General features: G+C 42.0%; 1 protein-coding gene across 5 annotated transcripts; it reads right to left on the bottom strand.

The window, feature by feature from the left end:
* Positions 1-216: 216 nt before the first annotated feature.
* Positions 217-15,921, bottom strand: fermt1 (FERM domain containing kindlin 1). 5 transcript variants are annotated; one of them, XM_024420838.2, is made up of 15 exons: positions 15,807-15,921; positions 12,815-12,973; positions 11,803-12,036; positions 11,370-11,507; positions 10,270-10,456; positions 9,985-10,087; positions 9,745-9,852; positions 8,909-9,040; positions 8,627-8,676; positions 8,093-8,324; positions 7,905-7,981; positions 7,662-7,809; positions 3,144-3,268; positions 2,830-2,971; positions 217-1,061 (listed from the first exon to the last, which is right to left on the bottom strand). In XM_024420838.2, exons 2-15 carry the CDS (start codon positions 12,963-12,965, stop codon positions 888-890), a joined length of 2,001 nt encoding a protein of 666 aa, XP_024276606.1. In that variant the 5' UTR covers positions 12,966-12,973; positions 15,807-15,921; the 3' UTR covers positions 217-887. The 5 variants fall into 5 exon arrangements, with proteins under 5 accessions (XP_024276606.1, XP_024276604.1, XP_024276605.1 ...); XM_024420836.2 differs by lacking the exon at positions 15,807-15,921 and adding an exon at positions 15,002-15,471; XM_024420837.2 differs by lacking the exon at positions 15,807-15,921 and adding an exon at positions 15,225-15,471.
* Positions 15,922-16,337: the final 416 nt, after the last annotated feature.

Genomic DNA, 16,337 nt, shown 5'->3' with positions numbered 1-16,337 from the left:
ATAATTCTCATACAGTTGACATACAGTATAATCTGTTTGACATCAAGACTGAAGGAGCAATTTTGGTCTTACATGCTCATGTGTCTAGGGATGTTTTAACTTTCTCACATGGAGTTATATAACTGATCTAAGGCCGGAAAGACAATTCTACTGTATGTAGATGCGCCACAAACTGCTCTCAACCTGTGCCATTACAGAGACAACAATTGACCAAAACATGTTTCTCAAGTTTATTTCAATGCAGTTCAGTCAAGAGAAATACCAGTGTAAACAAATGTCTCGTTCAACGTGATAATAACCCACCACCAGAAATATCTTTGAAATTCTGTTGGACTTGTAATACAATTGCAAATGTTACATTATAAAACAGTATAAAAGTAATATGTATAAAATAGGGCAATGAGCAGCCCAATAGAGTGATTGTGAAAGTAGCCTAAAACATTGAAATCAAAGAATTAAAAAATGTGGTGTCAGTAAAACTACCTAAATCCTCCTCTTCAACCACTGTCTGCTGGTTGTCACTGAGATTTTTTCTGGGCTACACCAAGGTAAACAGGTGACAAGATGTACAGCCCATGTGCCGAATGAATTGCCAGGCCTAACCGTCAGGCAAATGAGCCTTGTAGAGATGGTCATAGAATCAAATGTAGTGTACTGTGACCAAGATGTCTACTTTTCTCTGCACTTACAATATGAAAATATAATTTATGTAGCCTACAAAACCATATCAGCAATTCATTTAAATTCTTTCTCGACTCCGGATTGGCTTTTTACAGGCCTTCAGTACATGAATGATTGACTGCATTGGAATGCATGGATAGTCTCAGCTTGGAACAAATCCTCATGTTTGATCGCCACGGCACTAAATGAAAGCTGATGTCCCAGGTTCATTCCTGCCCTCCGGTAAGTTTGTGGAATAGTTCCTCATCCAGTGTCTCGTTCTGGTCTTTGGAGCGTGTTGAGAGGAAGATGTATCCTCCTATGTACTCATGGACCACCTTGCAGTCACAACTCACACAGGAGAAGGCTATCGACACATTCTGGTCAAACTCTATGGCCACCTGGAGACATGAAACAACATGGATTATTACTGATGAATGTACTTTATAGATACAGTGGGGCAAAAAAGTATTTAGTCAGCCACCAATTGTGCAAGTTCTCCCACTTAAAAAGATGAGAGGCCTGTAATTTTCATCATAGGTACACTAACTATGACAGACAAAATGAGAAAAAAAAATCCCCAAAAATCCCATTGTAGTATTTTTAATGAATTAATTTGCAAATTATGGTGGAAAATTAGTATTTGGTCAATAACAAAAGTTTATCTCAATACTTTGTTATATACCCTTTGTTGGCAATGACAGAGGTCAAACGTTTTCTGTAAGTCTTCACAAGGTTTTTACACACTGTTGCTGGTATTTTGGCCCATTCCTCCATGCAGATCTCCTCTAGAGCAGTGATGTTTTGGGGCTATTGCTGGGCAACACGGACTTTCAACTCCCTCCAAAGATTTTCTATGGGGTTGAGATCTGTAGACTGGCTAGGCCACTCCAGGACCTTGAAATGCTTCTTACGAAGCCACTCCTTCGTTGCCCGGGCGGTGTGTTTGGGATCATTGTCATGCTGAAAGACCCAGCCACGTTTTATCTTCAATGCCCTTGCTGATGGAAGGAGGTTTTCACTCAAAATCTCACGAAACATGGCCCCATTCATTCTTTCCTTTACACGGATCAGTCGTCCTGGTCCCTTTGCAGAAGAACAGCCCCAAAGCATGATGTTTCCACCCCCATGCTTCACAGTAGGTATGGTGTTCTTTGGATGCAACTCAGCATTCTTTGTCCTCCAAACACGACGAGTTGAGTTTTTACCAAAAAGTTATATTTTGGTTTCATCTGACCATATGACATTCTCCCAATCTTCTTCTGGATCATCCAAATGCTCTCTAGCAAACTTCAGACATGCCTGGACATGAACTGGCTTAAGCAGGGGGACACGTCTGGCACTGCAGGATTTGAGTCCCTGGCGGCGTAGTGTGTTACTGATGGTAGGCTTTGTTACTTTGGTCCCAGCTCTCTGCAGGTCATTTACTAGGTCCCCCCATGTGGTTCTGGGATTTATTCTCACCGTTCTTGTGATCATTTTGACCCCACAGGGTGAGATCTTGCGTGGAGCCCCAGATCGAGGGAGATTATCAGTGGTCTTGTATGTCTTCCATTTCCTAATAATTGCTCCCACAGTTGATTTCTTCAAACCAAGCTGCTTACCTATTGCAGATTCAGTCTTCCCAGCCTGGTGCAGGTCTACAATTTTGTTTCTGGTGTCCTTTGACAGCTCTTTGGTCTTGGCCATAGTGGAGTTTGGAGTGTGACTGTTTGAGGTTGTGGACAGGTGTCTTTTATACTGATAACAAGTTCAAACAGGTGCCATTAATACAGGTAACGAGTGGAGGACAGAGGAGCCTCTTAAAGAAGAAGTTACATGTCTGTGAGAGCCAGAAATCTTGCTTGTTTGTAGGTGACCAAATACCTATTTTCCACCATAATTTGCAAATAAATTCATAAAAAATCCTACAATGTGATTTTCTGGATTTTTGTCTGTCATAGTTGAAGTGTACCTATGATTAAAATTACAGGCCTCTCTCATCTTTTTAAGTGGGAGAACTTGCATAATTGGTGGCTGACTAAATACTTTTTTGCCCCACTGTACATTTTCAGGAGAAACTGGTTTCTCAAAGGCAACTATTATCCATTACTTCCTAATCTGTAAAAAGTAATCAATCAATTAAATCAATCAATGAACCAATCAATCAATCAATCTAGAACCATTTACCTGTCTGATCTCCCAGTTGACATTCCACTGTCTCATGTTGGCGAACCTCCAGGTGGTGACGGGCAGGCCAGTGGACATGTCAATTCGGATCAGACGGTTATAGGAGATACCCATCAGCTCATCCTTCTTACTGCCTCGGAACCTGGAACACACACACAAATTCATAATATCTTTATGGAGCCATAGTGGTTTTGTGAACCATGATTGTGTGATGAGTAACTTTGCCTGGGACCTGCTCCCTGAGCTAACTCACAGGCTTTATCTCGCTAACACAGTCTTGAGCTGTTTGAACCTGGTCGGTCACATTTATGTACCTGACAATGTAGTATTTGATACCAAACTCAGGCAGGGACTGCCAGGCCTGGATAAAGCGCATTTTAGCTTCATTGAGGGAGAGCCTGGCGATGTTCTGATGGGCCTCCAGGATCCTCGCTGTCAGCTGGACAGGAGACAGAAAAGGGACATTTAGGTTACTTCACACAGACATTATGTCAATCATCTAACAAATACTGAAAGGGTCTGATTTAATTATTACTGAAACAGGATCCAAGTGGTAAATATAAAGATCCAGTCCATTAAAAAAATTGGAGGCCACTTCAGTGTTGTGATACAAAAATGTATTATATTATTCATCATCATAAATCAGACAGGTTTTTTAAATGGACAATACATTGGAGATAATATAAGACAAGTATTGAACACTATGACAAATCTGGGAAAACAAGCCTGGTATTCTTGGCTGACTTTAAAATGGCCTTTGATAAAGTACAACTGGAGTTTATATATAAATGCCTGGAATATTTCAATTTTGGAGAATCTCTTATAAAATGGGTTAAAGTTATGTATAGTAACCCTAGGTGTAAAATAGTAATAATGGCTACTTCTCAGAAATGTTTTAATTGTCAAGAGGAATAAAACAAGGTTGTCCACTATCGGCATATATATTTATTGCCATCTAAATGTTAGCTGTTAAAATCAGATCCAACAATAATATCAAGGGGCTAGAAATCCAGGATTTAAAAACAAAGGTGTCATTGTAAGATGATTTTAAAAGAAAACATCCACTATTTGGATCCCTCCACAGCCTCATAGAGCATCTAGATATTTTTTCTAACCTAATTACCAAATTATGATAAAATGTACTATATTAAGTATTGGATTACAAAAAAAATACAACTTTTACATTCCTGTGTAGTTTACCAATAAAATGGTCTGACGGGGATGTGGACATAGTCGGTATACATATCCCGAAATAAATTATCTGACTCCAATACATTTTTAGTTAAGATCTTGCTACCATGGAAATGAAAATACCTGTTTATTTGTGGGGGGAGAAAAAAAAAATCACCCTGATTAACTCTTTAGTCAAATCCCATTTTACCTATTTGCTTATGGTTTTGCCTAAACCTAGCGACCTGTTTTTTTAAAAATTATATGAGCAAACAATATCCAATTTCATTTGGAATGGCAAGCCAGGCAAAATTAAAAGGGCATATTTATAAAATTAATATCAATTCGGAGGGCAAAATTATTACATTTTAAAGCATTAGACCTCTTAATTAAAGGTGTCAGTCATACAAAAGTAATACTTAAATCCGAACTGGTTCTCTAGCAAATTAGAAAGAATGTCTCACCCCATGTTTAAGAATGGCCTTTTTCCCTTTATTCAGATTACAACCTCTCACTTTTGATTCTTTAAAAACTAAATCAATTCCAAAACATTGCTATTTAAAAAAAAAGCTATAGAAAGTTGGTTGCAATTTCAGTTTAATCCACCAGAAAAGACAGAACATATAGTACAACAAATATTGCAGTTAAATATACTAATTGATAAAAAACAAAACAGGTATAATCTTTGTAAATTATATCATAAATAGGACTGGTGGAGTTGTCATACATGCAGCTAACAAAAATCTATGGAAATGTCTGCTCTACCCAAAATTACAACCAATGAATTCCAGCATTACCGCAAAAATAGAAGAGGCAAAAAGTAAGGAACTTATGTAGGCCTTGCATTAAAGACCAAAATTGGTTAAAGAAAATTGTTAAATAAAAACAGATACCAGTTTAATTTAAGGACCAAAAATTGACAGCTGCGCCATATAGATTGCAAAAGAGTTGCAATCTATATGGCGCAGTTGGAAGAGAGTTGGAAGAGATTTACAATGATTCCATGACACATGGTTTATGAACTGATACACAAAATGACGCCAGATTAAAAACGTAGAATTGTTCATTTAAATTATGCTAAATTCTTGCAAATTTTGCATAATTTAAATGAACAATTCTACATTTTTAATCTGGCGTCGTTTTGTGTATCAGTTCATAAACCATGCGTCATGGAATCATTGTAAATCTTGGCTTGCAAAAGTGTTCACCCCCCGTGGCATTTTTCCTATTTTGTTGCTTAACTACCTGGAATTTCAATGGATTTTGCGGGGGTTTGTATCATTTGATTTACACAACATGCCTACCTACCACTTTGAAGATGCAAAATATTTTTTCTTGTGAAACAAACAAAGCAAAGCTGTCATCAAGGCAAAGGGTGGCCACATTACAAAATCTCAAAAATATATATACTGTAGAAGAAAACCTGGAATGAGAAGGTGTGTACAATTTTTTGGAAGCTACAATCTGCAAAATTAAAGCTTATCTACCCAATAACAAAAAAAAATAAGAAAACTACTGAAATGGTGAGTGAATGGAATAGAATGGTCTGGGGGCCTTCAGAGATGGTTGCCTCATTTCGAGTCCTTAGGAAACTGCAGTATTTAGTTTTTTTAATGTTTTATTTCTTACATTGTTACTCCAGGAAATCTTAAGTTGTATTATTAGAAACATGGTTCTCTCAGGATATGTTGTCGGAATCGGTTCAGTCACCGGGCTTCTCCATGCATCGAGCTGACAGAGATAAACACCTCTCTGGGAAGAGGAAGAGGGGGGTGTATGCTTCCTGATGAACTACTCATGGTGAAATCATAACAACATACAGGAACTCAAGTCCTTTTGCTCACCAGACCTCACCCGATCAAATGCCGGCCATATTACCTTCCAAGAGAATTCTCATCAGTTATCGTCACAGCTATGTACTTTCCCCCTCAAGAAGACATCAAGATGGCCCTAAAGGAACTTCACTGGACTCTGTGTAAACTGGAAACCATATATCCTGAGGCTGCATTTATTGTAGTTGGGTATTTTAACAAAGCAAATTTGAGAACAAGGCTACCTAAATTCTATCAGCATATTGATTGCACCACGCGTGGGGGTAATACACGAGAACTCTGCTACTCTAACTTCCGCGATGCATACAAAGCCCTCCCCCGCCCTCCCTTCGGCAAATCCGACCACGATGCCATCTTCCTCCCACCGTCTTATAAGCAGAAACTCAAAACAGGATGTACCAGTGACTAGAACCATTCAACGCTGGTCTGAACAATCGAAAACCATGCTTCAAGATTGTTTTGATCACACGGACTGGGATATGCTCCGGTCGCCTCAGAGAATAACATCAACCTATACACTGACTCTGTGAGTGAATTCATAAGGAAGTGCATTGGAGATGTTGTACCCACTGTGACTATTAAAACCTACCCTAACCAGAAACCGTGGATGGATGGCGGCATTTGCGGAAAACTGAAAGCGCGAACCACCGTATTTAACCATGGAAAGAGGTCTGGGACTATAGCTGAATATAAACAGTGTAGTTATTCTCTCCGCAAGGCAATCAAACGAGCAAAATGCCGGAACAGGGACAAAGTGGAGTCAACGGTTCAGACATGAGATGTTTGTGGCAGGGTCTACAGGAACTCACGGACTACAAAAAGAGAACCAGCCACGTCACGGACACCGACGTCTTGCTGCCAGACAAACTAAACACCTTCTTTGAGGATAATACAGTGCCACCGTCACGGCCCGCTAACAAGAACCTTTAAGTTCCTCGGTGTACACATCAACAACAAACTGAAATGGTCCACCCACACAGACAGTGTGAAAACCCTGACTATCTTCTACAGATCCACAATCGAGAGCATCCTGTCGGACTGTATCACCGCCTGGTACGGCAACTGCTCCGCCCATTAACTGCAAGGCTCTCCAGAGAGTGGTGCGGTCGGCACAACGCATCACCGGGTACAAACTACCTGCCCTCCATGACACCAGATGTCACAGGAAGACAAAAAAGATCATCAGACAACAACAACCTGAGCCACTGCCTGTTCACACCGCTTCCATCCAGAAGGCGAGGTCAGTACAGGTGCATCACAACTGGGACCGAGAGACTGAAGAATAGCTTCTATCTCAAGGCCATCAGACTGCTAAACAGCCATCACTAACTCAGACAGGCTGCTGCCTACACGAGACCCAATCACTGGCCACTTTAACAAATGGATCACTAGTCACTTTAAATAATGTCACTTTAATAATGTTTGCATATCATTTGTATATACTGTATTTTATACCATCTAGTTGCCACTTGCCTATGCTGCTCGGCGATCGCTCATCCATATATTTACATGTACATATTCTCATTCATCCCTTTTAGATGTGTGTATTTGGTAGTTGTTGGGGAACTGTTAGATTACTTGTTCAATTTTACTGCACTGTCAGAACCAGAAGCACAAGCATTTCGCTATACTCGCATTAACATCTGCTAACCATGTGTATGTGACCAATAAAATTGGATTTAATTTGAGATAAGTATAATGGTGTCACTTGAGTCATGTCAGAGATAATCAACTCTTTCTCTGGAGAGCTCTGGTGACATGCTCTCTCTGTCTATGGCTCACAAACATGGAATCATGAATGATCACTCTATATTGAAGATAGACACCCACCTGTTTGGTCTTGTACTTCTTGGTGTATCTGGGGGAGACAAAGCACTCAGCGTTCATCTCCATGGCATCCAAGTCTGGAGCAGCCTGACCAGGAGGGGGCGCCAGACTTTTCATCTGCAGGAAAGACTGGATGTTCTTCACCTCCGACCTGGACCAATCACAGTTTCTCTTGGTCAGTTTACAGTCACAACCCTACTAATGTGGTCCAAGGCAGGTGAAGTATTAGGCAAAAACAAGTCTGACCTGTAGGAGCTGTAAGCCATGGTCTTGCCCTTGGATGCCAGGGTACAGGCTGCCTTCCACTTGGAATACTGTGTCTCCTGGATAAAAAACTAAAATGTTACAGCAATATGTAGGCGGAACAACGGAGTCATGTTGGTGGTGCCCCGACTCTAATAAACTAAAAACTTAAATAAGAAATAGCATCTTACATTGTCACAGCGGATGTAGACCTCGTTCATCCCATCAGCCACTGGGAGCAGCAGTTTGATGCCAAACTTCTTGTCCGTCACGTTGACGTCAGGGACCACCTCACATCCTCGGAGATGCAGCTGTTCTATCGGCTCTCCGCTGGCTGTCTCTTTGTTCTTGTAGTAGGAGATGGTGGTGTCTTTAAACACGAACCAGTACTCCTTAAACGGACGCAACGTCAGTCTTTTAGGCCTGGTCACGAAACAACAACAAAAAAGCTCGGTGAGGAAAAACATGAACGGATTGTATCCCCCACACAGTCACACTGTTGCACATTCAATGCTGCTGTGTGAACCGTCTGTGTCACGGACTCCAGGCCATATACAGCGTGGTGCATTAACCTTTCCTTGTCTGAAGTGAAATGGCATTTTATTTCTACCACTTATCATTCAAGGTCTCTTCGACTTATGTTTCCATCTGTTACATAGACATAGAGGTACAGTATACAATACATTGTGTGTTTCTGGGCAAATACAGGGGCCCTCAGGATTTACCTGAACAGCTTTAGGGAGTCTGCCAGCTTTGGAACGTCTGTGATGTCTTCCTGTGGGGCGGGAACAAGCAACTGTCAATTATCTTGTGACTTAGTGACATCATCACGTTGAGACATGCAATCTAAGCAGACTACCCATCAAACCCTTTGCTTAAATACAGGTGTTGAACCCTCTGAAACGGTTGAAAACAAACAGTAGCAAACAAATGACATACACACTTGTTTATCATTTATATGTTAAAAAAATATATGAATCCTCCATATGTAGGACATCTACACTAACCAGAATTCTGTCTGTATTTCCTCCCTCAAGTGTGACCTCTAGGTTGGATAGGGCAGCCTCTACTTCATCCATCTCTGGTTCGTTGGAGAAGTCCAGAGGTTCCGTGGACATGGTCATCTTGCATATGTGATACTGAAACAATATTGACAATCGTTAATAATCAGCAGTGAATGATGGGAATATAACAGGAGATTTTACAATACACAACAGACAGGAAGAGCACAAAACTAACAGACAACTTTGAAAAAATGAAATATACCCAGCCTTTAGCTGTCTAAATGGCAGGTTTGAACCCTAAAAACAGATTTTAGTTCAACACTTGAGGCCAGATGATAACACAAGACTGGGAGGAAGAGAGAGCCCTGTGATTCCAGTAATTATGCAGGTGAAAGCAATAACCATCTCAGGGATTTCACAACGGTTTTTATATCAGCTTAGAACATGGAAAAATATATTCAAATGTATGCTCTGGAGAAGAGCGTCAGCTAAATTACTAAATTGTTTAAAAATGTAAAATGGTATCAAAGTCAGAGATGAAGAACATTTAACATGTAACAGTCATAGGTTTTTTGTTAGTTATATATTCTCAGATTTTCCTCACCCAGAGGAGTACAGGGTGATAGCCAGATGTCCCTCCCTCCCTCTTTCCTATGGGATTGTCCTCCTGTCCCAAAAGGCCTTCTCTTGGAATGAGACTCCAAACCGGATCTCCCAGATGGACAATAGTGTGAGAGTGTGTGTGTGTGTGTGTGTGTTCATGCGCGCTCGCGAGTGTTTATGTGTGCGTGTATGTTTGAATGTGTGACGTGCGCAGGTTTGAGTTTGTGTGTGTCTACCTGTAAGGAGGCGAACATTAGCATTTCCTCCTCAGTGCAGTCAATCTCCTCCAGTAGGATGGACCAGCGAGCCTGCTCATACAGCTGGGTTATCCTCACAGCATCATACTGAAAACACACACAAATCAGTCAATGTTAGGGTTAGGCGTGGGGTTATGGTTACAGTTAGTCTCACCATAGGGTTGAGGTTCAGTGGTATTCAAACTCCCACTTTGGGTTAAGGTTAGGGGTTAGGTTAACCTTTGGGTTGAGGTCGAAGAAGCAGTGGTATTTGAAGCGTAGCTGCAGTCTGTCATCTTCTCCGATGCCCTGTTCCATCAAGGAGCGGGAGGAGTCCAGCCACCTGTCAATCACACCAGCAGCATGTCACAGTCAACCAGGAAGTTATGTGCTCAGGGGAGAGACAGAGTAGTGCCCTCCAGCATAGCAACAACTAGCATCTTTTCTACCTGTCCAGCCATAGAGTCTGGTTCCCCTCAAGGTTTATTCGTTCCAATGGAGTTTTTGTTTCTGAGTAACTCTTACCCTGCGTTGATGATGGCTTTATCCACCATGGACAGCTGCTGGTACATCTTGGACAGCTCTGCAGGGGGCAGGTTGGGCTGGCTGGAGGTCAGTGGGTTGTCCCCAAACCACAGGCTGGTGGCCGAGGCAGGAGTCCCGTTCTCTGGGTCGTAGGTGGGCACCATAGTCTTACTGTACAGGGGACTGCCTGGAGGGGTCAGGTGGAGGAGGAGATACAACTCAGAGCCCATATTCATAAAGGCTCTGTGTGAGATCAGTTTCGCCTTTAGCCTAGGAGTGAGGCCTCATGGGAGCATAGAGAATTGTGGGGGCGAAATGGCCCTATCTACATTTGTTTAAAAGCAGCAGGGCCTTTAACTCAGAAATAATTCCTTTGAAATGGTTCAGAGCAACTGTCAAAATGAGGCTGGTTTTATGAATTGGTGTGGAATCCTCAGCTGCCCTATACCGTAGCTACTGTACACTCACACCGACTCAGAAAGTGTGTGTGTGCCTGCCTTTCAGAGTAAGCGGTAACGAAAGCCTTGAGAACAAAGCAGTGAACTGTAGCTTCTATTCTTTCAGATTTCCTTGATGCTTGCTGTATTCTTTTAGATCTTCAGAAACTTCATAGAATTCTCCATTCCTTCTTAGATTGTTTCAGAAGTCTACAGAAGCCACCATGTGGGCGGAATCTGGTGGTGGTGTGAGACATAAAAGTCAGTAGCTACCCACTTTGAGTTAGCCAGAGGTTCGCAACCATGACTGTGTTGCAATAGTGATATATTAAATCCCTTCACAGCGTGATTGAAAACAGACCATCGGGATATGAGGAGAGTTTGAGCCAGCCTAACTTCTCAATGGGGATAACTTGGCCTAAGGGCCTGATGGTTTCTATGATTCAACAAAGCTATATTGACAGAGAGACGACAATAAAGGGGTTGGCTAATGCAGGGACGGGCTGTCACCAGGATATGGCTAACTGGCTAACTTGGTTGAAAAATCATCACATGAAAACAGATTGGAAGAATCTGACCATTGAAGACACAGTACATCTAACAACACATCATTAACATTGTATTCATATGCTTAAAAAACGCTAACAACACTGTGTCTCTCACCTGTTCCCCCAGAGCCTCCGCTGATGCTGTCCATATCTAAGATGTCATCCAGTGCTGGGTTCTTGTCTTTCTTCTTCTTCTTCTTGGACGGGTCATCTGGAGGCTTCAGCAGGGACAGCTCCTCTGGCCTCCTGATGTCTGGAGGAGAGAGAAGAATGTCAAGGAGAGATCCGACCTCTAGACTACACCCTAACCCCTTCCCTCTCCCATGGCCTCCTGACGCCTGGAAAAAGGAAGACCGGGTCAAGGAGAGACACTGCACCCTATCTGACTCCTAGATCCTAGACTCCTAACCCTATATCCTTACATCTAGATTTAAACCCCTACCCCATAGGTCCGAGCCCCTAACATTTCCCGTATTGGGAACTTCACCATATTAAAACAGTGATCTAGTTCTTTCGGAGCTGCACTATTGCCCGGTTAGGGTACTCACTGAGCGCTCTGCAGATCTCAGCGACGGTCTTGAAGACGACGGCAGAGTAGCTGACAGTGAGTTTGACCGTTTTCATGTTGGGCAGCTGCAGGCACAGGGGTTTGTGCTGGGGAGTGTAGCGCAGGTCAGCGTCCGCCTGGACACCGTACTTGTCCAGGGTCCAGTGGGTCTTCAGCAGCCAACAGCTCCTCTGGTCCCACCACAGAGCATGGTCTGACCAGTCCTGAGGAGCCTCTGGCGGCGAGAGGGAGAGGAGGGAAAGAGAGAGAAAGAGAGGGGTTATGGTTGGGTAAAAGGACAGCATTTTCTCAAAGTACAAACGTTGCCATTAAACACGTATCATTTGATATTTCATCCACAATTCAAAATTGATATTTCAGCATGGAGCATGTGTACATTTCGGACTACACGAGAAAGCTTCTGCCCATAAGTTTATGCCAAACAAACCACCTGCAGCAGGCATAAGAAGTCCCCACAGGAAGCAGATGGGTGTGGCTTGATGATTCTCTAAGACATCATGTTGTGAGCGTTACAGCTAAACCCAGACCACTGTTAGTCTAGTCTGATGACTGGCCACTGAGTCATATATGGCTTAATCATATACATGTAGTCATATGCCTACTTAACGACGACGTCACAAACACAACACACCTTGCCTTAGGCCACTTTCCTGCCGTCTTCCCATGAGGAAGTCCCTAATGTCTAATCATCCTGGATAAAACACAGCCTGTGTCTTAAATCACACCCTCTTGCCCATGTAGGGCACTCATTTTGTAGACATAATAACTGTCAAATATAGCGCATGACACAGGGAATAGGGTCTCTGGGATATTTCTCCCAGGTGAATAGATAAGAGATAAAGTGGTGAACTTCAGCCTTTCAGGCTGTGGTACTGAAGCATTGTGGGAAAACAATACTACTCAGCAGTATAGAGGAATGTAGGACAAACCAGGGTGTGTTCTCCAGTCTAGTACTGTGGCTGAGAGAGAGAGAGAGAGAGAGAGAGACTCACTGATCTTCTCCACCAGTTTGAGCATGAGTCCTCCAATGTGCAGGTCTCCCTTGACTCGGAGTTTAAACCTCATGCCCTCGTCTCCATCTCTCTGGTCTACCTGGACCGACAGCTCCCACGACGTTTTGCCATAATCTGCCGTGGATACCATGGCCCTTCCTGAAGAGGAGGGGAGAGAAGGAGGTTAGCAGAGAGATAAAGGACTCAATAGACAAATGTATTGGTTAAAACATGCTGTATGAATGAAAATATGATTGAGCGACTGATCCTCCTGTGGCTTCCCCAAAACACTGACTGAAGACAGGTCAGTGAAAGGGCATGTCATCTGTTGTACTGGCTGACTGAAAGCAGTGTCTGAGGTGGTGCTACATTTAGGAATAAAACATCCGTTCACACACATATCACACATATCCATGTGTAGAGACCATTGGGCTACTTACTGCCAGAGGTAAAGCAAAACAGCGTAACGTACATATAAAACACTTTGGTTTCCTAGTAGAACGCCACAGCTGGTCTGGAGGGAAGAAACTACTGCACTACATGTAATTAGAGTTGTTCTGAAGGGCTTCTGCAAACAGATGAGATCAAAGAGTAATGAAGAAAGGAGGAGGACAGAGAGAGAGGGGTAAAGTAAAACACAGTTCTTAGACAGAGAGTAATGGAGAAAGAGAGGAGGGAGAGAGACTCTGCAAGTTTGAAGTTTTCTAAGACAAAAGTAAGCCCCCCACTCCACACAATCATATATCTCCCATTCCATGAATAAGTGGTAGAGGGGAACCAAGGGAGAAGAAAAGGTAATAGGGAGCGAGGAAGGACTATGGGTTCCATCCATGGAATGTGTGACGAGCAGGGACACGAATCTGGCGCAGGAGAGACTATGCAAAACAACCACACAACCTAGATCTGTGTCTCTATCATCCCCCGTCTTAATACCCGGTAAACAATGGGACACACACACAGAACAATGGCAGAAACTTACCGAGCTGCTCAGATTCTCAGTCAGATTGTCGCCCGAGGCTATGTAGAAATACCTGTCTCATTGTTTCTCTTTAGATAGTACGAATACCCGAAGTATGCTAGCTGGACCGCTATAGGGAGGGTCTATTGTTAAAGTGTTTTGAAAAATGTATTTTAAGTTTTTTTTTTAAATTGCCTATGTTTTTATGGTTGATATGTGTTAAAGCATTGAGTTAATAGAGATCACAATGTGTCATCGTGATCCTCTCACTCACTTCACATAGCTGTGGGGTCGGAACCTGTCAATACTAGTGTCTGCAGGGTACAGAGAGGGTGTGCTGTAACTTCACACTCTCAAAAGAGAGACAGACAAAAATAGGCCTGCTGTGCATTAATAAGCAAACCACCAGGATAAGAATGTGGAGCGCAAGGAACAAAGAGTGATGGAAAAACATGGTTTGCATTTATAGCCAGGCCTTGGGAAAGTCAGTCAATAGTTGTAGGCTACAATATCCTACAGTATTCAAAATAAAGGTGTTGCACCAAATGAGATACAGTGTAGACTACTTCACACGTGAAAATACAAAACGAGGGCAGTAGAGAACATGTTATTGAACCCAGATTCCATGTTTGTTTTGCAGCAATAAATTATAAATGATTTTTATTGACATGAGGAAATCTGGAAGAAAATAACCATCTCTAGCTCTCATAAAAATGTTCTGAAACTCCTCTATGATGAAATATACATTTAAAAAAACATGACTATAATATAGATTTTCAGGATAGGGGAGAGTGGGGTAAGTTGAGCTAAAGGGGTAAGCTGAGCCACCCTTGTTTCTATACAAAATGTATAATTTGACCAAATATTTAGGAAGAGGTCATCATGTCATGGGAAAAAGGTTGTAAGCAAGTTAGGTCCAAAAAAACGGATTTTTACCAAGTCAAATTTCCCTTGAGGGAGATATGCAGATTTTTTTTATATAGATTTTTTATAAATGTCTCAACTTACCCCACTTTACCATACATTTAGTAGACTAGCATATGCCACCGCAAATGTGCTATCTAGGGCTACAGTAGACTAGCCCACCGTATATAGGCCTACAAAGCTAAAACTACCCGAACCTCAGCCAGGTGTAAAGGCTACAATCTCTACTCACGCCCTTACATCGCAGGTAGCGCGCTAAAAACAAAGTTGACTGTAATAGAACACATATAAAATAGAAAACTCACCTTGATCAAAGTATTTAAAAAAAAAAAAATATATATATATATATATATATATTCCGTCTCTGAAATCTATTTTCCTCCTTCTGTTGTGAGTGTGGTGCGGTCTGTTGTCCCGTTCGCTCGGGTACCCGCCCAGTTTACACAGGTAAGGAAACAACCTAGTCCAGTCCACGTCCACAAAACAACCCCACTTATTAAAACGGCAAGAATGAAGCTTCAGCTTTACCTTGTCAAATGTCTCAGTCGCATGAATGTTCTCCTGCCTGTATTAGGCCTACTCACGAAACTAGCATGTGGTGTCAGGCTGTACACGTTACGCTATAGCCTTGCGTAATTACAGAAGGCTAACTATCATTTGGAATGGGTGTTGGAGAGGAACATGGACACTTCCTATTTAGGCTAGTCTGAGTTGTGTGAGCCAGTCAGTCAGCGCACCTTCCCTTTACTTTAATAACATCGTCAGACCCACAAACATCCTGTCTCCATGTGTAAATCCGGATGAATCATAACACTGATTCAATGTGTAGTCACCATAGTTGCACTTATGTAATGTAGCCTATTTGTGTATTTGTTGTTTGTTTGTTGACGTAGTGGCATTACACATGCATTCACACAACTAAAGATCCAATATAATTTGCGTTACTGTTCAACATGTTAGGCTACGTAGGAAATGAAACATTTAGAAACTCCATGTAATGAAACACAGAAAAGTAATTGAAAATAGACCTACAGAGGTAACGATGACTCAAGCCTGCCACCAACTGGATACTAGTGGTGGACAGAGCATATAGGAGTAGCCAACCCTTACCTGAACGACAAACTGAATTCGTCCGCTGCTCTATCTATGTTTGCTGCATAGCCTATGCCACGTTCATCTACTCGTCGGAACTAGGAAACTGGTTCGTTGAACGCGGCACCTGTTTAACTACAACCAGTTAGTTAGTCGGAAATGTCCGAATACCTTAGTTCTGACTAGCACTTGAACGAGGCACTTGCTCAGTCTGAGACTGCCACCATCATTTAAGTATTTTGTGGTGACATCAAAATATAAATCAAATCAAATCACATGTTATTTGTCACGTGTCTTGTAAACGACAGGCGTAGACTAACAGTGAAATGCTTAAGCTACATATGGGTCATTTTCCAACAATGCAGAGTTAAAGATAAAGATAAAAAATACAATACAAATTTGAAATAGTGACAAGAGGAATAAATAAACAGTGAATAACAATTAACAATAACGAGTAAAATATATATGTACATAGCCCATCTGTAAATAGCCCATCCAACTACTTCATCCCCATACTGTATTTATTTATTTATCTTGTTCCTTTGCACC

The sequence above is a fragment of the Oncorhynchus tshawytscha genome, linkage group LG05 (genome assembly GCF_018296145.1).
Source record: "Oncorhynchus tshawytscha isolate Ot180627B linkage group LG05, Otsh_v2.0, whole genome shotgun sequence".
NCBI classification, from domain to species: Eukaryota; Metazoa; Chordata; class Actinopteri; order Salmoniformes; family Salmonidae; genus Oncorhynchus; species Oncorhynchus tshawytscha.
The sequence above is the reverse complement of the archived record's forward strand: the minus strand, read 5'-3'. Positions and strand labels throughout refer to the sequence as shown.

What these genes read in the sequence shown, in the direction of transcription:
- fermt1 (XM_024420835.2), bottom strand. An exon ending in GAAATACAGACAGAATTCTG is followed by an intron (nt 8,677 to 8,908) that starts GTTAGTGTAGAT and finishes CCCGCCCCACAG; the next exon opens with GAAGACATCACAGACGTTCC. An exon ending in AGAAGTACAAGACCAAACAG is followed by an intron (nt 3,269 to 7,661) that starts GTGGGTGTCTAT and finishes TCTCCTGTCCAG; the next exon opens with CTGACAGCGAGGATCCTGGA.